Below are 27,150 nucleotides of genomic sequence, written 5' to 3'. Positions count from 1 at the left end.
GAGACTGATGAATGCTGGCCCAGTAATGACTCCTCAGGTGTCACAAGGGAAGGGGACCGTTGTGGCACTGAGTGCTGTGGCAGGCTCCTGCCGAGGGGTCATTCATCTGCATTAACTAATTAACGATTGCTTTGTTCTTTGCACTTGCAACTGGGGTTCCTGCAATCTTTCTCCAGGATCCACCAGTCTGATCTTCTCTCCTGGGACTGAACTAGAGGCTCAGCAACTTGGTGACCATCTGAGCCCTGCCACACATGTTTTGCAGATGGCTGCTCCACGGAGCCCCCAGCGTCCCCCTGTCACCAGACAGGGTCAGACTTCTGGAACTGGCAGCGCCAGGTGCCACCCGGGAAAGGGTCGGATCCTGGTGGCTGGATGTCGAGCAGGGTGTCCCTCCACCACACGCTGCCCACACACATACTTCAGCTATAGCTCTTGGGCTTGGGAAGCGTGGTGTTCGCTACCCATCACAAAATGCCGAGGCCTTTTGTTACCAGGCAAGCAGAGAAGCTCCCAGTTGAGAAGTGTATTTTGTGGTCAGTCCAGCTCCCACACCTTCAGCTTGAGTATACGCTCTTTATTTAATACATTTACTTTATCCAGAAGCGGGGCCCAGATCTCCTGAGCTGACTGTGGGGTCACAGAGCCGTGCACACATCTCCTGCTGCTTGGAGAAGAGCTTCAGGTGGAACGGGTCTTCCTGAAGGCAGTGTCTCCGGAGGCCACGTGTCCTGGCTCGCTGAGGAGCTAGCTGCAGTCAGGGCTTTAGAAGCCACGGTAGACGGGCTTGGTTGGATGAACATAGCTGAACAAGGCGTGTGCCCTGTCATGCTGCTTTTCGGGAAAGTAGAGGCATAGCTTGTCCAGGAGATGACCTGGCCAGAAGTTATTGTCGTTTGACTTTTGCATCTTATTCCTCTGAAGACGCCTGTGAAAAAAAGGGGGGGGAAAAAGGGAAGGAAGAAAAAAATATAAGAGAGAACAGCATGCTTTACAGAAATAAAATCCTGGGCAGTTCACTGCTTCTCTTAGTAAGGGCAAAAGTGAGCCGGACAGGAACCAGCTATCTGGGCTTCCAGGCCCCGGGAAGCTCTGCCAGACCTGTGCAGACCGTGTCGGTTCTTATTAGACGTGACTGACACTGGAAATGCCAGCTTGTGAAGCTATCTTAAGAGCTGGTATGTTGCCCATCACTGTACTATCTAAACACTTTAACTGAGGTAAACAAAGAAGATTGTGCTCTGCTTTGCAACGTTTTTTTCTCTCCAAAAGCTTCTCCAGCCATCCAAAGCTTGGCTCTTCAGGATTGTCTTTCCTCCACAAGAATAAACATTCTCTGAGGGGATTTCAGACAAGCATTGGGTCGGTCTGAGAAGTTTTGTCACCTCTGTAGTTCAGAGCACAGAGCTAGTCCCAACTAGTCTGCAAGGCTCCTGCCAGGTGCTACAAACTGTTCACCGCCACCACTGCAACCCAATGACTTGGCTAAAACACAAGAGTTGCCGTGTAGCTGAGAAGAGGATCTGCCTCTTTCCTGTCACTCGCTGCTCCCTTGCAGCATCCTAATGGTTCACTCCAGTACCTCGATACTGCCTCTGACGCCATGGGGACTGAGCACAGCGGGGTGATACACAGCGGGGCAGCAGGAGGGGGCTGATCTTAAGCCCTCTTTGAACAAACCTATTTTCCGCCTCCTCGTCCTGGCTCCCAGGTGATGCAGCATCAGCACGTCCTGTGCTGTAGTATCCTCCGGGCTGCCTGATCTTCCTTATGTCTTCTCCCTCCTTGATGATCTTGTCTCCTGGATGCAGCAGGGCTGTTGGCAAAGTGCACAGAGAAAAGAGTCATGCCTTGCCCTGGGATCAGGAGCCCCATTTCAGCTGTGATTTGCTGTAGGCGTAGCAGTCTTCAGCTGAGCCACAGCCATGTCTGTTCCTGGCTATGGACCTGCTGATCCTGACTATGGTCTGACTTCCCGGCTTGACTTTGGACCTGCCCCATCACCACGAACTTGCTTCGTGAGCTGTGCTCTTGGTTGAACCAGACTACCATCCCTGGGGCAATGGGACAGGGCCCTGGCTGATCTGCAGCACCCTTTGATATCTCAGCTCTGCTCTGGCCCTGCCGCTGATATTGCTGATCCTAACCGGCAACGTCTGCCATGGCTCTCTGAGGGCTGCAAACATGCTCCATCAGCACCGCCCCCTGACATGAGTAATGCTTCTGGGCTTGGGAAGAGACATGAACTTTCAGATTTAGTGCATTCACATCAGGCCCTTGGTCTTTGCTTTACCTCTCTGCAGTGTTGGCTCGGTGATGTGAACATTGCGGTCTTTGCACAGCTGGGAGCTCTTCAGATAGCTCATGACGGCATTCTGGCGATACCGGTCAACCAGTTCTCCCAAGTCAGCCTCTACAGTTGACGGCAGGCAGTGCTCATCAACGGGGCCATCCCCAGATCTCACCATCCGGCACTTTTCTTTCCATTCTATTGGGCTGTCTTTATTCTGCAAGTAAAGGTCAGGTCCCGATTAGCATTCGGTTGAGGCCCTGGAGTTGCTGCATTCCCTTCAGAGAAGCTACAGGCAGGGATTCACCTCAGGCATGTGCAAACAGGAGTCAGCACCCTGCAATGGGATCGCAGGGACAGGCACTCCTCTGGGAGTGCAATTCCCATCCAGAGCTGGGTCCTCAGACAGGTACTCCCTGGAGGGCTTAGCAGAAGAGCAGCACACCGGGCACAGGTGCCTCAGGTGAAAAAAGTCTTGCAGTCACCTTCTTGTTTCTGATTGTGCCAGGGAGCCAGAGGCTCTCCCCGTAGCCGGTGACTGTGGGGCAGCATGCTGGCAAGAGGAGGTAGCCCTGGATTCTGCCAGAGTTCATCCAGCCCAAGATGAGTGAGTCACTGTTTTATATTTCCATTGGACCGTCTTGCACTGAGCCCCACAACTGAACAGGACAAAGTGCTTATCAGCACCTTAAGGGACAAATCACAGTCTGGTGGATAGGCTGACAAAACGATCAGAAGACGACTCCGTCCCCAGACACAGAAACTGGTTCAACTTCTCCTCCTTCTTCTTCTTGCCAGTTACCCAGAAAAAGCGTTTATCTCACCAGAGTGTCCAGAAGCCAAACAAATTGCTTGAGACAGCTTGTAGCACCTCAGCTGCAAGGCACCATGTGGTCAAGGGACTACTGAGAAGCTAATACGCACAATAACCCCTTGCCCTTTCCTTTACTGCTGCACTGTCCTCCAAACCACCCCACATTCGCCAAGGCACGCAGGTGCGCTTGTTATCGTGCCACATACGCCGTACCTTCTCCCACCGTCTCCTCTCTCTTACGAGTTTTCCAATCTCTTCCATTTCATCGTAGCTCAGATGTCGTCGTTCTGGCTCGGTGTTGACTGGTGGAACTTCCAAGTGTATTAACTTTCTTTCAGGCTTGGTAGGAGCATGAGGCTTCATCTGTCTGGCTGCGTCCCCAGCAGAAGGTGGGCAAGTGGCAGTTTTCCAGGTGTCTTTCTGGAACTGAGCTTCTACACCTAGGATAGATTGAAAAACAAACAAACAAAAAGCCCAGAGAAGCCACGTTAGAGCATAGCAGAGAGGAACATCTGATCCGTGCTTAAGACACAGGGGTTTGGCATGTTGTGCTGATTAGAACTCCCAACAGAGCTTACTAAAGAGTAAGGTCTTCTGAATCGGTCTTTTCCAGCTGCCACCAACAGCTGGAGAAAGGGTCTGCTTTGGATGGGCTGGATGATGAATGCTAACAAACAAAATCCAGTCCAGGATGTTAAACCACAGGGTTTGGACTTTGCTCCCAACCTGAAAGATTGGATAACCTGTCTCCTGCAATTGGGCTGACTATGGTATTGCACATCCCACAGATCCTTCAGCTTTTCCCTAGAAGTCTCCTTCTGGCCACTTTGCTCTAGGACAGTGGTCTCAAGAAGCCATCTTCTGGACCCACATTGGCATTTCCTGTCTGTCTAGAGATGCTTTCCCAACCCAGCGCTCTCCTCTCACCTGTTTTGGTCTCCTGGGATTGTCCTTTCCTCATTTCCAGCCACTGCTTTTGACAGCCAATCAGATCTTCAGGGCTTATAAAATTCCCCGGTTTTGAGGAAGTCAGGAAGATGACCACGTCTTCCAGGTCCTTGTCGCTGATGGGAACTTTGGTCTGGCAACCAAAACAGAAAATGACAGTGGGATCACCAAAAGATCAAGGTTTGCCCCAGAGTGGGAGGGGCGAGCTTTGCTGTTGTTCCAGATGCTTTTGCAGGGAAGCATGACACAAAGGCAACCTGCTGAGGTTTCCTTGGGTTTATCCAGCATTCACAACTTGACTCCTGCTGCCCCCTGCAGAGCTCTCGGCTTTTACTGTGCCAAACTTCCCAGCCCTCTGGGTTTCAGGAAGATATTTTGGCTTGGACTAGAATATCAGTGAACATCTGAACTCCTAAACTGTAATAAACCTGAATGTGCTCTTCACAGCTCTGTAATGCTGTGGCCTGTGGAAAGTGAGGCCCAGTGTGAGCTGTGCTGTGCAAACGTACTGAAAGGCAGTGTGCAGTGGGGAGAGGTAGGAGCCTGGCTGGGGAAGGACCAAGTATCAACACTGGGAAACTCGATGCCAGTTCAGGGTCTACAGCAGGATCCTGACAGCCCCGTTACTGAGCAGTGACTGTCTTCCAAGTCTGTGAGGCAACGGGCTTCTTCAGTCCCTCCTAGGACTCGCTCTAGGTGCATCTCTGCAGCTTTCCCTTCCCTTTGCCCTTCAGCTTTTCACAGGCTGTGGGAGCCATTCTCTGAGAGTAAGGCAAGCGAAAAAGCCCCTTGCTGAAGCTCTTCCATTTGCTCTGGGTTGGCACGCAGGAAAATAGGGCAGAGTTGCAGCTGCTCATTATTTTTCTGTTCCCTACGTACCTCCTTGATGACTCTGATGAAGTCTGCTCTCGTGATCTTCCTCCTGTCCATACCAGCCTTCTTGAATACGTCCACCATCCTCAGCTTTTGTTTTTGCAGGAGGTTATGTAGCGTGACAAGAGCCTGGGGGTATGGTGCACAAACAAGGGGAACGATACCCTTCTTCCTGGGCTGCCTGCTCTTTGGTGGTGAGTGCTGAAAAGGATTAGAAAATACCCTGAGATCACTATTATTCAGGATCACCATGCCCGTCAATGTGGCATCAGCTGGGGTAAAGCAGTGTTGCTCTACTGATTTCACAGCAAACGCTATTTCCCATGCACTTCCCTACTTACGTCCGGGCTGTCGGTCACGGCTGATTTGACAGCAGCCTTCCTGTCTGCTCTCTGTGCCTTTATTCTTTGCCAGCATCTTTTTTCTTGATAGCTGAGGGAAGGTTTTTGAGTCAGCCATTTTTCAATGTCCCCTAAGCTTTCCAGCTCAGTTCGAAACTGCCTCCTCGCCTGAATCCAAGCCTCCATTGTTTGTAGACCCTCTTCTGTATCAGAGGTGGTCTCTGGGGAGCTGAGGCTATCTTCTTCCTCCTGGGGCAGCTGCAAGACAGACAAATGACAGAAATCTGTGGCCCAAGTTGGTTTCAAAAAGGGAGAAGCTGGTCTTGCCACAGGTGGAGCAAAAATAATGTGACGCCTGGATTTGGATGGCCCACACCTACTTGCTTTCGGTTTAAAGGCAAAAGTTGATACATATTTCTCCAACGGTGTCATTGGAAACCATGCTCCAAGGCCACTTCTGGCCTGGCATTAGTCAAACCCTTGACCACATCCTCGCTGCTCACGCTGGTACTTTACGCCACAACAGATGCGCTTCTTGCAGAATCGAGAGTTGGGGTCAGGTGGGTATGGTGGTTTCCAAAACCAGCAGCAAGCCCATCACAGGACAGTATGGAAACAAGCATAGTAGGACGTGGTCAAAAGTGGCGGCCTCCGTGCACGTAGTGGGCAGGGGCCTCTGCTTCTGACGTGCTTCTGTCTGAACCGGGAGGGGTGGAGACAGGGCCATCAGCAAACCATAGAGCGGCACGAAAACAGGTAGGTCCTGCCATTGCAGAAAATGCTGGCTCCCTGCCACCAAGGAGCAGCTGAAATAACATGTCGGCCATTTTGTTTATGAAGAACGGCCAGAGTGCTCTCCATGCTACTCGGAGAGACGGCTCTCCCCCTCCCTGCTACCAGCTGGAGCTGGCTCAAGCCACGTGACTGGGAGAGCTCCTGCTCGAGCTCCAGAGCCGGCGCCTGGGCTGAGGTGGCCTCCTTTCCAGGGACGGAGCAGGCCCACCGATGACCTCACCCTGGCCGGCTGCTCGTTTTGCCCCTTGGCCTCTACCAGCAGTTCCTCCCTCACAGCAGTGAGCAGGCGAGAATCAAAACCACAGCCACCCACCCTGCTCTTTGGAGGGAACGATGCTGCTGGGACTTGGAGACCTTCCAAACTCAGTGCCACCCAAACCAGAAAAAGGCTGCTCTGTTGATACTCCCATACCTGGGCCCTCCACACCTTGTCGCTTTCTCTCCCCGCTTGCTGTTGAGGCAATTTTGGCAAGGTGACCCTTCCTGCTTTTCTGTTCTCTTCTTTCTCCTGCCTTTTGGCCATGGATGCCTCCAGTTTTCTTCTACTGTTCAGCCCAAATACAGGCTGTCCTTTCTACAGGAACCCAGAAATGCAATAGCAGTGGTTAGTCTCATCTGTCTTTTTTTTTTTTTTTAAATAATGCTCTTCTCTCTCTCATCTTCCCTTTTTTCCAGTTTCTGTCGATAGACAGTTCTTAAGATGCAACCAGAAGGCCCTTCTGTTATGACCAATGAACTAAGTCATCCAAGAGCTACTTTTTGAAAAGGGCTACAGTTCCTTTTCTGAGATGAACAATACCCAAAATAGGTAATTGAATGGGAAAATGAGCCACAGTAAGAGACCTACTCAGAATCGGTATCTGCGTATTTTTTTATGTACCTATTTCTCCTAAGATATCCCCACTTGATTTTCTACAATCAGGTGACACAACAATTGCCTCAATCCATGTTACGTACCTGTCCCGTCTGCCCGTGTTCTTCAGAAGTAGGCAATGGCAATTCAGGGCTCTCAGAAGGAGTTTCTTCGTGCTGCCTTCCTTCTGTGCCTGCACTTTGTGGCAACAGTCTGAAAAGACACACCAGGGGGTGAGTTGGTATGAGTGCAGGAAGAGTTTCTTCTCCATCCTGTGCTCACGCTGCTCACCCGCTTCGGCAGCAGAGCAAGCTCTCTTCACCCAGTTGTCTTCCCCTCCACAGAGACAGGGATAACCCTGAGCTGAACGCTCAGATGTGCCACCAAGGAAATCAAGGAGATGAGCTTTTTCCATAAGGAGGGCTCCGGGACACGCAGCCTGATGCGGCCCTCTTGATGGAACGACGAGAATATTTGCATTCTGTGCAATGACAGGCACCTGGAGATACTGGTATCCCCCTCCTGGCCATTACACTGACCACTGCAAAGCAGTCCCAAATACTGTGGGACTGTGTGGTGACGTGTGTTAACAGCCCTTCTGAGTTAAATACAAACACTGGGTCCAAAGGAAACGGGGGAACAGGTTTCTCAGAGAGCTCGGGCAGTCTCCGTTCCTGAAGGCTTTGAAGACAAGACTGGATAAAGTCCTGAGCAATCTGGTCTGACCTCAGCTGACTCTGCTTGGAGCAGCTGGTTGGACTAGGACCTCCCGAGAGCCCTTCCAACCTCCATTATTGTATGAGCCTATAAAACATGCCGCACAAGCGCTAGAGCACAAGGCCACTCTAATCGAGTCCTTTCAGAGTCTCACCTGCCATGAGGCCCTTTTCCCTCCATTTTCTCCTCTGCTTCTTCCTCCATCTCAGCTCTGGCTAAGTGGTCTCGAGGAAGGCCCCTTCGCAGAAGGCATAACGTGCGACGAACAGCCGCTGCAAGCATGAAAGGAGAAAACCTCTCACAACAGGCAGGAGGAGGCACAGATCTGCTCTGCAATGTTAGAAGCTGTTTGAGGCCTCAGTGGGATTCCTTCTGAGACCTGTTTTCTCGGAGGGAAACCTTAAGCCCTTCCTGGCACCAGCCCTCGATCCTGTTCAGCCCTTGATAGCCACATTATTCTCTTCGGTGTGAGTTTTCTCCTGCTGTGGCTAGTCCTTCCTCTGCACAGCAGCTTTCAGGGGGAGACAGATCTTGGCGCTTAACAGTCTCTTTTGGGGGAACAATTTCTTGGCGTTGCATATGTGTTCAGTATACAAAAATTTGCTATAATGGCGCATTCAACTCAAACACATTGTAGCTCTGATGTTCCTGAGGAATTAAGGTCGAGGAGCTAGACTTCCCAGCTTCAAAAGAGAAGTGAGGTCTCGGCACAGCTTAGCAACCTTTGCACAGTTGTTGTCTACGTGATTTTTCTCATCGAGTCACGCCGCGGTGATTCCGAGAGATAGGCCAACCCTCCCGTCTCCCACAACTCAAGGCAGAGTTTGTGATTCACAGTGCTGACGGACTTCCCCAAACATTTACTCCCTCCTGCACAAACTCCTAAAATGGAAGAGGTATACTCCAGGGCATGGAGTGCAGGGGCAAAAAGTACTTCAGCACCATCAACTGCAGTTGGTGGTGCTGAGCCTTCCTGGGATCCCGCTCCAAAACGAGTCACTTGAGATTACCAGGAGGGGTAAACAGAGGCACACAGGGTGTCTCTACCATCCCAGGCATCTGTTGTAGCCTGGTCCCTAAACACCCACCAGTAATGAAGACAGGCAAAGGCACAGACCTCTGCCAGGAATCACTCACTAACGTTACCTCTTATTCCCATGCTGCTCAAACCGCTCTCGAATTCTGCAAGTATCTCTTTGTCTGTGAGAGAAGCTCTTCGAGGCACTGCCCTAATCTCAAACCTGGAAATAGGAAGAAGGCACCATTCTGAGAAAAGGGCTTCTTTGCCAGATGACTGTCAAGGTATCTCTACAGAGTCAACCCCACATCCTAGGTCATTAAGGGAACCACAGAGCAGTGCTGGCCTCAGGAACGGCTCAGTAGCCCCTCGCTAGACAGAGGTTTTGGTTTTTTGCCTCAGTCCTCCTGTGCCATCTTGACCCAAGAAGGTGTTTTGGAGATACTTCCATTCACGTGAGTTTCACAGAAGGCACGGAAACATCACCGAGGACTTGCATGCATCTGGTCTTTGATCCACCCTCTAAGAGAACCTTTCCATGTTACATTCAAAACAATGGAAATACTAGGATCTTATTTCTGTTAAATGTTTGGGCAGTCCCTACCAATGGAAAGAGAATGAGCAGATGAAACGTTAGTAGGGTTGCCTAAATTCCTCTGCCTAGCAAACCAGTTCCCTCCGATGGGAGAAATGGTAAAATGCAAACCACAGTCAGTAACAGAGGGTGCATAACTCCAGATTAAGTGAAAACAAGGATGAAATTAACTGCAAACCAGTAATTTGACAGAGTGCTACCAAACATGAGCTGAGCACGTTTGCGTTTGGTCAGACAAGGGCTGCAGAAACAAATATACTCACTGTGGAAGCTGGTAGACACGGCCAAAACGGCTCGGAAAGAGAGCAACTTCTTTGTCCGATATGACCCATTTCTTCTGCAACAAGAACAGAAACACCTGACGTGACTCCAGGGAAATGCTCACAACAGCCTTTCCATAGCTCCAAGAATTAGCGGCCTCTCAGCAAGCTTCTGGCCAAGTGCTTCAGCCCCCTTGCCTAAAACAAGCTGCACAGCATACCATCTGCTAGGGCGAGGAACGCCGCCAGCCTTTTTGCAAGGACAAGAGTTGACGGCGTCAGGCAGGAGACTCCTTGTTTACCACGGAAGAAGCCAATGGAGGCAAACACAAGGGAAGGCCCATTACGAGCCTGGGTTCCTGGCTGCTGGTTGCAGTGAGATGGCTTGCTTTAACTATTGCTGAACCAAGAGCAAATGGTTCCGAGCTGGTTTTATCCCCCGAATCCTTCCAAAGACTTCCAAAGAGTCTGCATGCCTCTGCAGCGTGGAGGAACCCAGCCACTGGCTCCTTCTCTTCCCTCAGGCCAGGAGAACTACACCAGTAGCGTGCCAGTAGCCACGAGGGGCTGGTCTCAGGGAGGCCTTGGTGTCTCTGCACCTCAGCCTCGTGTCCAGAGCGTGGAGTGAACATCATCACCCCTGCCATTGCTTTGGCCTTTTTCCTATTTATGGCAAGGCCCTTCTAGGGCTTTCCCTTGCCCAGCAAAAGTAGTACTGCATACCTTCCCAGCACCCTTGAGCCACAGCAAATAAAAGAAAGAAAGTACAGAAAGCTTCCACTGCTACAGACCATGCCTAGCCCAAGTGACCCAGCAGGTTACAGCTGGCCAGCAGGGCTCAGTCCCCCAGTCCTTTGATGGGATGTCAAACCCAGTCTAAGTAGCACTGGAAAAACAATGAACTTACAGTGAGCAGCTTCTCTACCACGTATGTGGACTTGTTGAGGCTTAGTAAAAAGTCTTCGCAAAATGCCATTGTCACTTCCGTTCCCCGGATAGCAAGAGTGCCAACATCCTTTAAAATTAAGTCCGTGTCTTGTCTGTTTTTTAGGATGAAGTAGAAAAAGTTCAGGGTCTCCTGCATACAGTTCTGCACGACTTCCTCAGAATAGGGGACGTCCGAGTGGATGTTCTTGTAGCTCACTGGCACTTTCTTTATCTTGTCTGGAAAAGAGTAGGAAGACTGTAACTCAGGCAGCAGTAGAGCAAATAAAGTGCCAGTAACTCTCAGGTGAAATACATTGCTATAGCACTGTCTGGTCTAACCACCTGGTACAGCTCCTTAAAGGGACTGATGTAGGCCCCTCCTCAAGTTAAGGTCAAATCACTCCATTAACAGATGTGCGAAGCCGCAGCCATGATTCCCTAAACGGAAACAGGAACCAAGGACCTCGGCCGTCTGTGTCCAAGGACCTCGGCCATCTGTGTCTACACTGTGCAGGAAGGCAGGACAAAGGTGGGAAGAATGGGGCTGGTTCCCGTGGGAAGAGCGGAGGGTGCCGGGCCATGGAGCTGAGCCCACACGTAGCGCAGTCCTGGTCTGGGGAGACTTGGATATAAACACAAATAAACCACCAAGCTCTTAGTGCTGCCCAAGGCCCCATCGATGGCACACTGCAGATACAGCCACGGCAGCAATGGTCAGAAATGGCAGCGAATCTGGCCATCGGCAGGTTTCTGTGCTAGCTATCATTTCCATCTCTCATTCAAAGCTCTCTACAGCTGACTTTGGCCCACTTTTCTGCATAAAAGTAGCTCTAAGGGCCTGTGGGCATTTGCCTCAACAAGGTCCGGTGCGGTGCAAGAACAAAATATCGGCATCATCTCAACAGCTTTATGGTAAACAGTTCCAATAAACGACCATCAGCCAGCAGGCATCCTGCAAATCAAGAAATGTGGCTGGCACGAAGCCAGTTGCTAAAGCAGATCATGGAGAGATGGTCTAACTTTGTACAGCCTTAATAAAAACTAGTCCAAAAGAAATGGCCCCTTTCTAGGCGTTGCTACTTGGTGGGCTGTTTGCGTCATCCCACAAAGGTTGTTCTCGGGGCCTTCTGAAGGCCTCTGACGTGTCCATCATTGCTTCTGAACAGCAACCAGCATAAACCCCAAATATATGGACGCAGGGGAAAACAAAGACTTGAATTGCTTTTCTTACCAGGAACAGGTACAAAAGCACGTCGCAGCTCACGGATCTGTGCAACAGTCCTGGACAGTGAAAACAGAGGTCTCCGAAACGTGACCACCTCGTCATTTTCAAAAGAGAGCCATTTTTGAATATGAAATGTCCCCAGTCCTTGTACACTGACAGCCTGAGGCTGGAAAAATAAAAGAAGGGCAAGCATTTGTAGGTTGAAAAACAGAGTGAGGACTTGTGAGAGCTTGCAAGGGGGGTGCCTTGTGCCCTGCCAACTCCTGGCGCAGAACACTTTTGCACACCTCAACCAGATTTTTATTTCTGCATTTATATATTGCATATCTACAAAATATATTTTTTATGTTACTTTTTTTTAAAAAAATATTTTATGTCTCTCAATTTACGGAGAAGCTGGTCTTTGGCACATTTGTGGCAAATCTGTAAATCGCCACGCAGTTCTGGGAAGAACAGCACTTGCTGGCACAGGGCTGCTGGGACCCCTGAAGCCATCTGGGCGAGGGGAGAGGTAGGGTAGGATCCCACCTTTATCTGCAGGAGCTGTTGCCGAACATGCTTAGACACACTGCTCCAAATAGTAGCGACATCTGGAAAGCAAGGGAAAGACACGTCAAGCTCTACGTCAGCCAGCTCACAGCCCGTCAGCACATCTGTAGACAAGGAGATGGCAGATGCGAGTGCGCTCCAACACGCTTCACAGGATAAATCCACCTGTGACACGGGGCGAATCTGTCTGGCCGCAGCCTTCTTCCAGCAGGACATCTTTCCCTTCAGAGCCAGATCCCTGAGTGTGACCCGCTGCTGAGGGAAACCCATCCATGGGACTTCCATCATGGCAAGGGGAGGGATGCTGCGTGCACCGGACTCTGCGGAGCTCAGGGTGTCCGTAGGGGCCTCCCCCGCAGGGACGAACCCCACTTCCCACAACGATTCATGCCGTTCATCTTGTCGGCAGTGATGCTCGTCAGAGAGCTCCCAAAGGCCTTACCATTGACGGAAAGCTGCTTGAGGGTGGGAAATGTGACAGTGCTGTAGCCGTCAGCCTTGCTGCAGAGCTCAATGTTGGTGATCAGCGCTTCCAGGTTTGTCATGTTCTTGCTTTGGATCAGCACGTGAGGGTGCCGGGAGAAGGATTTTGATGTCTCCTACTGGGAAACACCCCCTCTCCGATGTCCTCGCCTGTGCTTCACCAGCCGGCTGTCCCACCGCCTCCCTGTGTCCTCTGTGTCTCTGAGGTACAGGAGAGACTTCTCGCGTCCCCTGGACCCGAGAGCTCGCCGAGGCCTCGCAGGGAAGTGAAGGGAGGGCCTGGGGCGTGGGGTTATGATGAGGAGGGGCTTTGTGACATGGGCTGGGGCCACAAAGGGACACTCCCACATCACCCCCACGCCCGCTGACCCGGCCAGGTTTGGTCCTGCAGTGAAAGCGGAGCTGCTCCCTAAAACACACCCCCAATCCTCAGTCCCCGAGGAGCACGTGGGGCAGAGAGAGCTTCCAAGATGTGACCAAATGACGGAAACGGGGACACAGAATCACACCATCACACGCTGGTTGGGGTCGGAAGGGACCTCTGGAGGTCATCTGGTCCAACTCCCCTGCTCAAGGAGTGCCACCTCTTTTTTTCCGAGTAAAACCGTGGTGCCTACAGTCATAAAGGACATGCCATTGTCCTCCCTCCAGTTCAGTACCAAGTATTGCAACCATGACACAGATACCACTTTATCTCTGTGCATTGCTGATACAATTGTAGACTTTCTTGGAAGAATTAAAGGTCAGTTTCACTGTCTGAAAATCCTGTATGTGGTATCTGGAGGCAGGAATAGGTGGCAGAGGGAATTCCAGCTCTAGCTGGTAGTTTTGTCATCTGGCGGTGCTCCCCCAAGAAGGTACCTCTCACAAAATGCTTCAGCTCCCTTCTCCTACAGCAGAGCTGTTTGATGCTCAAATTTGCCCGTTTGCTGTCCCTGGCAGCTACGCCATCGTTTGCTTGCCCATGGTGTGGTGAATCCTTCTTGTTCAAAAAGCAGGACAAAAACATTTCCTTGGGAAAGGGATGGTGTTTCAAGGGCTCTCCCAGGTGGGAAACCTCTCACAAGGCATGTTCCCCTCCCACACCTTCAGCGTGAGTATACGCTCTGTATTTAATACATGTATTTTACCCAGAAGCGGGGCCCAGACCCCCTGAGCTGGCTGAGGGATCACAGAGCCGTGCACGCATCTCCTGCTGCTTGGAGAAGAGCTTCAGGTGGAGCTGGTCTCCTGGAAGGCAGTGTCTCCGGAGGCCACGTGTCCTGGCCTCCCATCCTCCCACTGAGGCCCATGCCCTGGCCAGCTGCTCTTTATTTTTCTTGATTTGGGAATGGAGGAGATGGACCATCCCACTGCTGCCAAAAGCGTGGGGAGGGAAAGTAGCCGCTGTCAGCGGTTTCACGTTGACCGAAGTTTTCGTGATAATGACGCCGAAATACAGACACTGCCACTGGCACTTTCAGCCGCTATCGCACCCACACAACACAACCTGGGATCAAGCACAGCGCTTGCGTCGAACAGGGAGGTAAAAACAATTCTGAAGGAAAAAGGTCTTTGTGTATAAAGTGTTGGTTGAGACTGCGATCTCACTAGAACCTTTTCTTTACAGTTAAGCATAAATTACATTGACATAAGGCCTACACGCTGGCTTAAAAAACGTTTTAGTGGACATCAGCTGCTGTGACTCGCTTCTGCATTGTCAGCAGTCCTGGTTAACGGGGGAGGTCCCGGGCGACTGGAGGCTTGCCAATGTGACGCCCATCTACAAGAAGGGCCGGAAGGAGGATCCGGGGAACTACAGGCCTGTCAGCCTGACCTCGGTGCCGGGGAAGATGATGGAGCGGTTCATCTTGAGGGCGCTCACAAGGCGTGAGCGGGACAACCAGGGGATCCGGCCCAGCCAGCACGGGTTCATGAGAGGCAGGTCCTGCTTGACCAACCTGATCTCCTTCTATGACCAGGTGACCCGCCTAGTGGACGAGGGAAAGGCTGTGGATGTGGTCTGCCTGGACTTCAGCAAGGCCTTTGACACCGTCTCCCACAGCATTCTCCTAGAGAAGCTGGCGGCTCACGGCTTAGACAGGTGGACTCTGCGCTGGGTCAAAAACCGGCTGGACGGCCGGGCCCAGAGAGTTGTGGTGAATGGAGTTACATCCAGTTGGCGGCCGGTCACAAGCGGTGTTCCCCAGGGCTCAGTTTTGGGGCTGGTCTTGTTTAATATCTTTATCGATGATCTGGATGAGGGGATCGAGTGCACCCTCAGTAAGTTTGCAGACGACACCAAGTTGGGCGGGAGTGTTGATCTGCTGGAGGGTAGGAAGGCTCTGCAGAGGGACCTGGACAGGCTGGATCGATGGGCCGAGGCCAACTGTATGAGGTTCAACAAGGCCAAGTGCCGGGTCCTGCACTTCGGCCACAACAACCCCATGCAGCGCTACAGGCTTGGGGAAGAGTGGCTGGAAAGCTGCCTGGCGGAAAAGGACCTGGGGGTGTTGGTCGACAGCCGGCTGAACATGAGCCGGCAGTGTGCCCAGGCGGCCAAGAAGGCCAATGGCATCCTGGCCTGTATCAGAAATGGTGTGGCCAGCAGGAGTAGGGAAGTGATCGTGCCCCTGTACTCGGCCCTGGTGAGGCCGCACCTCGAACACTGTGTTCAGTTTTGGGCCCCTCACTACAAGAAGGACGTCGAGGTGCTGGAGCGTGTCCAGAGAAGGGCAACGAGGCTGGTGAGGGGTCTGGAGAACAAGTCTGATGAGGAGCGGCTGAGGGAACTGGGGTTGTTTAGTCTGGAGAAAAGGAGGCTGAGGGGAGACCTCATCGCTCTCTACAACTACCTGACAGGAGGTTGTAGCGAGGTGGGGGTCGGTCTCTTCTCCCAGGGAACAAGCGATAGGACAAGAGGAAACGGCCTCAAGTTGTGCCAGGGGAGGTTTAGATTGGACGTGAGGAAAAATGTCTTTACTGAAAGAGTGGTGAAACCTTGGAAGAGGCTGCCCAGGGAAGCGGTGGAGTCCCCATCCCTGGAGGTATTTAAAAGACGAGTAGATGAGGCGCTGAGGGACATGGTTTAGTGGGTGTGGGGGTGTTGGGTCGATGGTTGGACTCGATGATCTTGGAGGTCTTTTCCAACCTCAGTGATTCTATGATTCTGTGATTCTATGCATTGCTGGGCCGAAGCGCCAAGAGCGCGGCCCCGGCCCCGGCCCCGGCCCCGGCCCCCACCCGCCGGTCACCCCCCGCGCCGCCCGGGCGCGGAATCCGCCGCCCTTCCGCTGGGGTGGGGGCGGGGCGCTTGGCGCGGCGGCGCTGCGCACGGCCCGCAGCGGCGCGTGCCGGGAGGGCGAGCCCCGCCCCTCCGCTTGCACACGGCCCCTTGCCTTATAAAAGCGTCGGGTGGCGGGAGCGTCGGGTGGCGCGTGTGGGTGTGGGGGGGCCGCCCCGCCCCGCCCCGCCCCGCCGGCATCCCCGGGCCCGGGGGCTGTGTGCGGTTCCTCCCCTCCTGCGGGGCTCTGACGCGCCTCCCCCCGCTCGGCCCGTGCTGTTCTTGCCTTCCAGCTCGGCTTGTGGGTGGCGTGTGTTCCTTGGCGAGGCAGGTTGTCCTTTCTCGGGGTGACAGTGCTGGGAAGGGGCTCCTCTGTTTCTGCATCTCTCACAGAAGTGCGGAGTTTAGCCAGGTCCCAAGATCAGATGGGTTTGTGGGGGCTCAGCTAAGGGGGAGCTCAGTTCCCTGCATTGTCCAGGGGCAGCCTCCTCCTTGGGAAAGGCATTTTCCATGTCCTTGGCTGTGGGTGCCTCTCGCTTTTGGAGATGGTGGGGAAGGCTTGTCTTGAGGAGTCGGGCTCGGTGCTGAGGGTTAAAGGCTTAAATCAAAATGTGGGTGAACAAAACGAACAGCTGGAGAGGGGTCTCTTTTCTACAATACTTGTTTAAATTACGGAGGGAAACAACCCAAGCTTGGAGGTGTTTTCCGAAGGTGCTGGCTCAACTTGGCTGGAGGTGACATAGATGTGAAGAGCCTCAGGGTCCTTTGAAAATCCGTTAGGCTGGCTGCCAGTTAGCACTTCAGAGCATCACTTTCAAGGGCTCATGTTCCCTATAAATAGGCACGCAATGTTTAAACTACTGCATGCTGCAGCCTTGGGGGAGGTCTGTGCTGGTGTAAAGTCAGAAATCTAATATTGGTGATTATTAGATGAACCGTTCTGTTTCCTTGAAGTTACGGGGTTTGTTTAAACTGATGCAGATTAATTGTGTAGGAAGTGTTTGGAGGTTCAGGTACTGACTAGTTAAAGCTGAATAGCTGAGGTCTGGGCTTGCATGCGCTTGTGAATGGTGGTCATACATGTGTTAATGCGGATGTTTTATTAACAGACGGAAGAATATCTGTAAAATGGCAATGGCTCAGAAGCAAAGAAATTGTGTGGTATGATTTTCTTGTGTATTTTAGCACAGTATATTATTTGAATTGGAAAAATTAGTGGATATTAGCTGAAATAGTGCGCCCAGGTGCTCTTTAACGTTTCTTCACTTGCAAAGTACAGGCTAATTCAATCTTTTAGCTATGTATAAAGATGCTTAGTAGTGAGTCTGAGCTTTGTGGTCATACACTTGGTAGAAACCAGCCATGTCCTAAAAACATAGTAAAGCCAAGTGTTAAGAATATGCTTAACTTCATAAATAATGCTGAAAGTCATACTTTTCAATTAAATTGAAAAGTTAAGCAGGCATTGGACCAGACTGTAGACTGTACAGGTTTGTTGTCGTGGACAGAGATTAATTCTTTTCTTTCTCTAACTTTCAGAGTGCAGTTGTATTTCCTAACAAAATATCTACTGAACAGCAATCCCTGATGCTAGTGAAGAGGCTCCTGGCGGTAGCAGTATCCTGCATTACCTATCTGAGAGGAATCTTTCCTGAAAGTGCCTATGGAACAAGATATATGGATGGTAACAGGCCGTTTCCATGATTCTTTGCAAAATCTATTGTCGTAGGATTGTTGTGAAGTTAATGAGTGGTTTTAAAGCCACTTGGTCTTCTCGATTAAAGCTAATAGCCATTTTCAATGACTGTAATGGAAACTTCACTAATACAGTGGTCGCTGAATTTTGTTACAGTGGTGATGCGTGATGCTAACTCAGCAATTAAATCCATGCTGACACCTGTCAATAACGTTAATTTTAGTCTGCTTTTGATAGTACTTTTAGGGAATGAACTTCACTTTCTTAGCAGTGTAGTTGCATTTTGTCCTAAGTAAATATGCGTGTATATATTCTTTTTTTGAGATGTCTGTGTCAAAATTCTGAGGGAAGACAAAAACTGTCCTGGCTCTACTCAGCTGGTGAAATGGTATGTTAATTACATATAACACTTCCATAGATAACACTTCCATAGCGTGTCAATTCTGAAAGATAGCTTTCTGGTTGTTTGCAAATACGAGGAAAAAATCTCCCTTGCTGTGAGTGAACAACTGCCCAGGCAGTGCTTTTAGTGTGTGGTATTTACTATGTTGACAAATTTTTTAATGGAAAATCAAACTCTGTGTTTTGGTAAAGGTGTAATTGACTTGTACACTTGTGTTTCTAGAAAGGCTTACAACTTGGTGCTTAATAGAGCACAAATCTTTGTTTACAGAGTGATTATACTTTACATTTAGTTTCCATGGGTGTATGTGAGTGCTCGAGGTGCACATAAACACAAAAATCTAAGCAGTAGTTCCTCTCTAGTTGAATAGGAGACGCGGTGTTACCATTTTGCATCTTGTATTTAAAGGTCTTGCTCTCAGACTTGTATAAGAAAGTGGTACTGTTGGCCTTTACATTCAAAGGCAGAATTGTATCTGTGAACGAAAGTCCGTCCACTTGTACATTCACACAGGTGAGCCTGAGTATGTCACTGGGGACTGAGGTATTTATTTTGATTTTCTTTCTGCTCACAATAACTGTGAGATTTGTTCATGACTGCTCTCCTTGCTTTTTGTTACCTCTGTAAAGGCCATTTTTGTTCTCTTCACGTTTTTACCAGTTGTAGTACAAGGTAAGGCATCGGAAATGATGCTGCTTTCAGCAGCGGGGGTTTGCAGCTGCCATCAGTGTTGAGGTGTTCAGAAATGTAGGTCTGAGTTCTGATGTTAAGGGTGTAATTAGTCATCTGCTCTTTGTCCGTGTGCCGTCACAGAGAGGGAGAGAAAAGGCTTCCTCGCTGTAACCTGGGATTTCTTAATTGATCTTCTGTGGTAGAGCAAACTCAAGTGGCGCCGAGTGCATTTCACCTTACCCTCACGCATGAAACACTAGTGAGGGCAGTGGTGTGGCAGCCTGTGGATGCTGACGAGGAAAAGCTCCCTGTTTTTTGTGTGAAGGGTGTATGCTGCCTGTCTGGAGTTTACAGTAGCCTTTCTTAACTCGGTGTCATGTACACACCAAAAACAATTTTTGCTTGTTGACTATATTCAAAAGAAATGTTAGAAAAAAAAAATTAGAGTAAGTTTTGGTTCACTGTTTGACTGTTGTTTGCCTGTTACATAAAAAGCAGATTGCAACATCTAAATAAAGGCAATAACATAACTCCTCTGTGCTTCAGAGATGTCGGTGTTCAGCTGAGTGCTTATTTATAAGCTGATTAATGAATACATGTGTTAGAAGGTGTTTGAAAATGGTAGCCGTACAATTGCATTACGTTTTTACTTACAAATTACTTACAGATTATATTTTTTACTTCTTCTGCAAAGAGGTTAGGATGATTTGGGGTGTTACAAAGATAGGCATTGCTTGTCTCACTACTAGTAAAAAGAATAACCCAATAAGTATTCTTTATTGCTCTAATCCAACATTAAGAAAGCTAAACACAAGAATTCCATTTTTTGGGACTATTTTATTTATTTAGTCAGAAGCAAAGCAAATGGAAATTAGCAGTAGATGGACAATATTTTATTTTTGCAGGATGTTAGGATGCTATGATGCCTTGCAGAAGAAATATGTAAGTCTTCCAGTATCATTCAGCTATTTTAAATGTATTTAAACACTCCTTTATAGAAGTCCATTAGCTGCCAGCACAGTTCTATTATAACCATCTATATTCTGGTTAGGGAATAGCGGTGCCTTAATATGTTAAAACAGTTAGCTACAAAGTGGGATGCACAGACATTTGAGGATAATATTCTTTGTAAACAGAAACGCTTAAAGGCAGGGATAGTTAGGAATTTTCTTCTGCCAGTTGAGTAAGTCCTTAAACAGATAAGGAGTTAAGCGTATGAAGAGGTTTCTCTTCAAACAGGCCCATAGTTGTCTATATTGGTTTCCAGAGCTAGAGAATCAAAACAGCTTGTTAAGCAGAAATGGGCCATGGAATACATTTAATGTTCTTTTTTTCTTTAATTACACTTGACAGCTAAGAATGATTGTCCTAGCAGTAAGTATCTTTGAAAGGTAAGGTACACATTTTTTAAAGTAGGTGCTTAGAGTTATGTACAGTTCTTACTGTTTCCTCTCTTTACTTTAAAAATACAGGTCTATACCCATCCAGAAGATCCTCAGGTAAATCTGCTAGAATATTTTACTGGCTGATTAATGATAGTATGGATATAGTGAAATGTGTATACAAGCAACAGCACTTAACGTTCACGTTAATGCACGTTAAAAAAAAAGGCAAAACACCAAACAAGAATCACTAGAGCTAATCAGAATTTCCACATAGTGAATTGCCTTTCAATATCTAGTGTCTGGTTATTCTCAGGCCAGTACAAGAAACCCAAAGTGTCGTTGCAGAGTTAAATGCCCGTAAAGATGCAGCGTCCTAAATCTGCATAACACATTTATGGGACTTCTTTGGGGAAAACACAGTATGTTTTAACTAACCACTGGGTGTCACCATGTCTCTGTTACGTGTGTGAAACATTTTCATAGTGATTAGAAGTTGAATGAATATTTCATTCTAAAAACTTAGGCTGATGTTTCAAAATACTTTGTCACGGTGATTCCTGGAAAATAATGTAGATCTTCATTTTTATTTGATGACAATTCTATACATTAATACCATTAATTGTTACAGCATTAGAAAGCTGTATTCAATGTGTATGAGTGCATCAGACAGGAGTTGGACTACCATTATTTTCTTTAAATGCAAGGTTAATGGATTACTAGACGAAGCAGCAGCAGTAGTAGTTTGCTTGACAGCTGATAGTAGTTTAAAAATTACTGGATTTGTTTGCAGACAATTACAGAATGTTACCACTTCAAATTCAAGTACACTCACAATGGGCCACTTCTGGATTTCAGCAGGTACTGTCACTGTGACTTTATTCTGCTCTGTGGTTTTACAGTCTATTGCATACACCTGAATGTAAAAACTTTGGATTTTATCTGTGTGGTGTTTCCTTTTTTAATTCTGGATCTTAAGAGTAATTTTATCAATGTATACTATTAGCTTAGACTTATTCTTAAAATACATTGAATAATTTTGTCAGATTATGGTCATATTTTTAAATAGCCACTCAAAAGGTGATTCTTAGTGTTGGAGTCCAATACTCTCTGACCAGGTTCTGGAAGATATTCCACGCCTGGAGGGTGATGTGTAATATCAGATTTACTTACCTGAAGATACTTGATGGTGCGTGGGATTCCTCATTTAGCAGAGATGATACAAAATACACTGAAAATGCAATACAAATGTAAGCTACGCTTAGCAAAGCATAGCTATTGCAGTACACAGTTCAATCACAATACCAGCGTGATTCCCATTCGCCTTCATGACGCTGGGCATCCCCAGCCACGGGGAAGGAATATGTGGGCTGAAGCCAGCTCCAGCCCGTTGCTCTCTTTGGAATTCTTTTGTTAGTTGTTTAGTTTTTACACTCTTTGGGCTGAGCCATGTATAGTGAATACGGTCTTGCTAACTCAAGGAGACATTCAGACACTTTTAATGAACTGGGGGAAACATTTACACCACCAGTTGATCCCCTCAACTGTGATAATAGTTGATCCACTCAACTGACACAGCTATTTATCTAAAATGAAAGCCAGACTCAGGTCCCCTGTGTGTTGAGATGAAGTCAGCTTTCTTTGCAACAGCTGTGGTCAGTGACACCCTGCATCTTTCCCTGAGCTTCATGGGCACATCACCCTTGCCCATCTCCACTGAGCCTTCTTCCATTGTAGGGCTTTATTGGTTACTCACAGCTGCAGGGAAATGGCTTATTTTAAGACAGGTAATTGAAATGTAGCAAGTTCATACCCAACAAATTTCTCCTAGGTTTCCTCCTGTGCAAAATGCTTTTTAAATTTAAAAAAAAGGCAAAAAAAAAAAAAAAGGCTGCAGTGCTGCAGACCTGGGTCCTTTGGGCTGAGTTTAGTTACTTACCTCTGAAAGAGGTTGCAAGTCATGTAAAAAACACTGGTGGAAGGGGTGTGACTCTGTCTCAGCCATGCCAAGTTGCCTTAGTGTATTAGCATAAATTAACGCCGGACTAATTTGAAAATATAAGACGTGGACCTGCTTCTCTGTCACCTTGCGGGGAACAAGATAACCATCTGCAGAGGGGTGAGCCATTTGAAACCATTGCAGATAAGGGTGTGCTTCCAAAAGACAGGGTTACCCAATCAAATAACTCGCGGCTGCTTGCCTTGTGTTGGCTGTTCAGGTCCTCAGGTGCCTCTCTAAGCTGTGTGGCTGTGAGGAGAAGGGGAGCGGAGGGGAAGCATTTTTAGTGGCAGTAAGGTAGGCTTTGGGTCAGCTGCTGTTAGAACAGGAGCATGGAAGTGTCGGGCTGGATGCCAAGAGTCACTTAGGCATGCATTTTCTAATCAGTAACCGTTCTTGTCGAAGTCAATAGTGTTACTTTTTTTATTTAAGGGAAAGCAAGTATGTAAGACTTTGCAGAATTGGGGCTTTCAAAAGTACCTACTTCTTTTTTTCAGATTGGGTATTTTTTTAAGCACTGTGTAATGCAAAACACAGTAGTTGGTCCCAGCTGCTGAACCATAATGATTTCATGATGTCCCTGGCTCAGGATTTGATCTTCCAAGGGGCAGAGAACATGCAGGTCACTTAGTATTAGGAATTGTAGTGCTTGTAATCTCGGAGCTTGGGCAATAAATGTGATGTCTGCTTCTGACATTCATAGAGTCTGTTAAACAGTCGTGTATCCTAATACTAGAAACAGCTTACTCTGTATTAAAAAACTCTGAATACTTTGTCCATTTTTAGTAAGAATAAAAGGAATGATTCCACAATCACCTGTGCAGACACCAAGAAAGCAAGTATCCTCCTCATTCGCAAGATTTATGTTCTGATGCAAAACCTGAGTCCTTTACCAAATGATGTTTGCCTGACTATGAAGCTGTTTTATTATGATGAAGGTAGTATTTCCAGATTACCTTGACTTATCAACTGTGTTTCAGACATTGGAAAACAATTCAACGAAATATTTTAATATGTAATCTTTATGGTTGCTGGGACTTGTTAAATGGTGCTATTTTGCATGTGTCTGTTTCTCATGACAATTTGTAAAATCCAAGGAGGACGGATTTGATCTCGCTGTAGGAACATAGTCTTGTCACTGACTTCATTGGAGCAAGGATTTCAGTGTGTCTTAAAAACAAATTGAGTTTTCCTGAGTATGTTAGGATGTAACATTTTTGCCAGACTAGTTCTAGTTTGGATGACTATTTAAATGTCTGACACTAGCTCTGCTTTCAGAATGTATTACTGCTTTGTAAGGAAAAATCAGAGCATCTAGCTCATCTCTCTGCATATATAAACTGTTTCAAATAGCTTTAATTGGGTTTTGCCTGTTGTGAAGGGGAAAAGGAACTTCATTTAGTACAACTTGAATATTGATTGTTCCCTTCCCCCCCACACACAATTTTTTTGGAGTAGCTCTTTGTATTAAAGGGGAAAAGAGTCTTTTAGCCACACAAGTTAAAATCAATTTTACAAGAACGTGTTTCATTCTGACTCATGTAATGAATTCTTTTCTGCAGTTACACCATCTGATTACCAACCTCCTGGTTTTAAGGAGGGTGAATGTGAGGGGATGATATTTGAGGGGGAGCCTATGTATCTTAATGTGGGTGAAGTGCCAACGCCTTTTCATATGCTGAAAGTTAAAGTTACAACTGAAAAACAACGAATGGAAAATGTTGATAAAAGCATCCTAAAGCATGGAGAGACTAATGTGCCTCTCCGGGTGCTCAGAGTGGACAGAGATAATCCAGAAGAGGAGAATCAGGACATGAATGTAAGAGCGCAAATGTTTTGTGTGGCTTCTTGAATTTTTTTGTGACTTGTAGTCTAGAAAATGGCCATTAATTGATTTACTGTGTGTCTTACCATAAGATTAATCGAGACCATCGAGGCTTGTGTACACCGAAGAGTTTTTACGTTGACTGAATGATACCTATGTAAAAATACCTGTCCGTATGATGCGTGTTCTTCTGTACAAAGGAAGTTGTTTATTACTGTGGTTTGCTATTCCTGATACAATCAGTAACTTCACCTCAAAATATGTTTTGTTTTATGAATGATTGTATGATTATGTCTGTGCCGCTGGCTATTTTAGTGCCTTTTCTAGCTGCTTGCTTTCACAGCTTACTCTGGACCTGTGTGCCCTCTTCTCTTACTGCGTACGTGGAGCATTTTGATAATTGCAAGTGAACTTTTTTAAGAGGTACAAGTTCTAGCAGAGCACTCTTGTTAGTATGAATCTTAGCAAACTGAGTTTCCTCAAGTAAAATCCTAACACTGTAAAATCTGTCAATGTAAAACTATGCAAACGATGTGAGCGGCAGCAGCAAAAAGCAAATTCCAGCTGGAAGCCTGTAAGGCAGCACTTCTCAAGGAGGTACCAAAACCATTTACTTCTGTTTTGGTTTTTTTAAAAGTTTCATATAACAACTTCAATAAGCAATTGAACTGAGAATTCTGCAGAGAATATAAATGAAATCTTCCGTTTTGGAAGCACTCTGAGGACTCTTAACGCTGCATGGCAAAGCTGCCTTCTCCCGTGTTATCAAATAAACGATTATGTCCTTCCTGCTGTGCAGGACATCAGGAAGTACCTGTTCATCCTTTCTGATGAAAAACAGCAGCACCTGTCTTGTTGGATTTTTTCTTAACCTTAATAAATAGATAGTTTCTGTGCTGTTTGCTTACAGTCATATAAATGTCCTCCACTGTAAGCTCTGAATGCAGAAGTGCCAATAAAACAACTGTCCTGGCTACACCAGCCTGACAGCAGCTGCTGCCAGAAACAGGCCCTGGAAGCATTCCACTGTCTTGGGTTTTTTTTTTTTACTTTAAATGAGTGCTCCAAGATGTGGCCCCAGATGGTCTCCAAGTCAAAACATGAGACAGCAAACTCTGTCCTCAGGGATCTCTGTGAGCAGAAGCTTCCCTTTAAGATTTGAGAGAAACTAGGAGGAAAAGTAGAAGATGATTTATCTTCAGATTCCCCAAGATAGCCCAGGGGCTCAAAGACTGGACTTTGCTACCAAACTGAAGCAGGAATTGCTGCTCACCGAGAGCCGTTCCGAAAAATAACGGCCGCAGGTCTCCAGAAAACAGACGTGACACCCACCCTCGCCCACCACCCCCGGGCCTGGCCGTCCCACCGGCACGGCACGGCTCCTGCCGCCCCTCCGGGCACCCACCTTGTCCGCCGTGCTGGGCGCCGGCTTCAGCTTCCCTTTGGCCATTAACATCGCGTTGATTTTCGCGGCCACGGCCGCGGCCGCATCCAGCGCTCCCGAGGGGGCTGCGGAGCTCTCGGAGCCCGCCACAGCGGAGCCGCCATCGCCGCCGCCGGGAAAGGGGCGCCCGGGCAGCGGCGCCGTGCCGGGGAGAAGGAAGGCGGGGGACGGGCCGGGCTGGTCCCACTTACTGCGGCGCCTGGAAAAGAGAGGCCTCAGTCCCGGCCGCCTCCCAGCCCGCTGCCTCGCGGGAGCTCCAGGACCTGCCGCGCCTCGGAACCGCCGCGCCTCGGCCCTTCTCCAGGGGCGCCCGAGGACCCGCCGCGCCCGCGGCCCAGCCTCACCCGCCAGCGGTCCCAGCGTCGCGCTGCCCTCCGCCACCCGCTGACATGGCTCCGGCCCGGCTCCACCGCCTCCGCGCCAGCCGCAGCGTCATTTCCGGCCTCGAGGCCGCCCCGAAACGCCCCTTCCGGGCGTTGCCACGGAGACGGCGCGGCCCGCGGGCGGCGTCCCCTCGGGCGGGGAGCCGGGAACCGACACCGGACAGGCGAGGAGGCGCGGGACGGGGCGCGGTACCTGCCCCCGCTCTCCTAGCGGAGGGCCCGCTCAGCGGCCAACCGCGGGAAACCGCCCACCGACCGCGCAGCACCGTGGCAAAAGCGGGGCGGGGCGGGACGGGCCGGGGAGCGCCCGCACCGCGGGGCTGCCGGCGATGACGTCACGGGAGACGGCGGCGGCAGTGGAGCACGCGCGCTCCGGGCGCTGCAGGCAGGGACCTCACGCGTGCGCACTGTTGCCCCTAGCGGGCTGCCCGCCGGTACGGCCGCCGGGCCGCTGACGCATGCGCACCGCTGCCTGTCCCATACTGCCGCCGTCGGCGCTTTACACGCCGGTGCTGCCGCCGGGCGGCTGACGCATGCGCAGTGCCGCCCGGGCGCGGGCACACGCCGCGCGGCCCCCTCCCTGGCGCATGCGCGTTGCCCCCCGCCGTGCTGGCGCCCCCTAAGCCGCGGCCGGGGGAGGGGAAGCTGCCGCCATGTTGAGCCCGAGGGCGGCTGAACTCCCGCCTAAACTCTGTGCCAGGTTCCCCAAGACGCCCCGGGCCTGCCCCTGGCCGGGTGTCCAGGTGGCGTGGAGAAGAGGGGGTGCTGGAGGGGCTGCGTGGGTGCCTGCTCTCTCCCTCTCTCTCTTCAGCTTCACCTCCATAGAAAGAGTCCCCAGGAGTCATGAGGAGCAGATCTGTTTTGGACCTTCTGGGCTGTACTGAGAGGCTTTTGGAGGGTATTGGGGGGCACTTGGAGGGTCTTTGGGCTCGCTCTTTCCGAGTAAAACTCATTTCCTGCCCTAAAGGGCGCCCCATTTTCCTCCCTCCAGTTCAGTACCGAGTATTGCGACCATGAAACGGATACCACTTTATCTCTCTACAACATGGATGGAATTGTACTTTCTTTGAAAGATCAGATTCAGATCAGCCTGAAAATCCTGTATGTGGCGTCTGATGTTCAAATTTTCCTGCTTGCTGTCCCTGGCAGCTACGCCATCGTTTGCTTGCCCTTGGCACGGTGAATCCTTCTTGTTCAAAAAGCAGGACGGAAACGTTTTCTTGGGAAGAGGATGGCATTTCAAGGGCTCCCCCAGGAGGGAAACCTCTCACAAGGCATGTTCCCCTCCAAATTATTATCCTATTTCCTGAAGGAAAAAGCGGGGAAGAAGTCAGTTGGGGGCTTGCCATGTCAAGAGCGGCAGCAGGAGCTGGCCCTACCCCATGATGAGACTGAT

The 27,150-nt window shown here is 49.3% G+C and overlaps 2 protein-coding genes and 1 long non-coding RNA gene across 6 annotated transcripts; 2 read left to right on the top strand and 1 right to left on the bottom strand.

The window, feature by feature from the left end:
• Positions 1 to 562: 562 nt before the first annotated feature.
• On the bottom strand, positions 563 to 25,814 carry LOC143171277 (EF-hand calcium-binding domain-containing protein 12-like). Of its 3 annotated transcripts, XM_076360146.1 has the most exons (16): positions 25,716 to 25,814; positions 25,333 to 25,570; positions 11,663 to 11,822; positions 10,412 to 10,668; positions 9,508 to 9,581; positions 8,778 to 8,872; positions 7,786 to 7,903; positions 7,019 to 7,127; positions 6,474 to 6,635; positions 5,267 to 5,524; positions 4,932 to 5,126; positions 4,032 to 4,185; positions 3,318 to 3,544; positions 2,294 to 2,507; positions 1,681 to 1,816; positions 563 to 928 (listed from the first exon to the last, which is right to left on the bottom strand). In XM_076360146.1, exons 1-16 carry the CDS (start codon positions 25,805 to 25,807, stop codon positions 766 to 768), a joined length of 2,652 nt encoding a protein of 883 aa, XP_076216261.1. In that variant the 5' UTR covers positions 25,808 to 25,814; the 3' UTR covers positions 563 to 765. The 3 variants fall into 3 exon arrangements, with proteins under 3 accessions (XP_076216261.1, XP_076216262.1, XP_076216263.1); XM_076360147.1 differs by lacking the exon at positions 6,474 to 6,635; XM_076360148.1 differs by lacking the exons at positions 1,681 to 1,816; positions 2,294 to 2,507 and having other exon boundaries at positions 815 to 928.
• Positions 16,177 to 18,736, top strand: LOC143171280 (uncharacterized). 2 transcript variants are annotated; one of them, XR_012997168.1, is made up of 4 exons: positions 16,177 to 16,277; positions 17,060 to 17,111; positions 17,490 to 17,634; positions 17,971 to 18,736. It is a non-coding gene; the product is annotated as an uncharacterized LOC143171280 (long non-coding RNA). The 2 variants fall into 2 exon arrangements; XR_012997167.1 differs by having other exon boundaries at positions 17,490 to 18,736.
• LOC143171279 (HORMA domain-containing protein 1-like) lies at positions 19,986 to 24,647 on the top strand. Its single transcript, XM_076360149.1, has 5 exons — positions 19,986 to 20,095; positions 20,194 to 20,220; positions 20,897 to 20,964; positions 22,889 to 23,040; positions 23,665 to 24,647. Exons 1-5 carry the CDS (start codon positions 20,081 to 20,083, stop codon positions 23,952 to 23,954), a joined length of 552 nt encoding a protein of 183 aa, XP_076216264.1. The 5' UTR covers positions 19,986 to 20,080; the 3' UTR covers positions 23,955 to 24,647.
• Positions 25,815 to 27,150: the final 1,336 nt, after the last annotated feature.

The sequence above is a fragment of the Aptenodytes patagonicus genome, chromosome 26, assembly GCF_965638725.1.
Source record: "Aptenodytes patagonicus chromosome 26, bAptPat1.pri.cur, whole genome shotgun sequence".
NCBI lineage: Eukaryota > Metazoa > Chordata > Aves > Sphenisciformes > Spheniscidae > Aptenodytes > Aptenodytes patagonicus.
The sequence above is the reverse complement of the archived record's forward strand: the minus strand, read 5'-3'. Positions and strand labels throughout refer to the sequence as shown.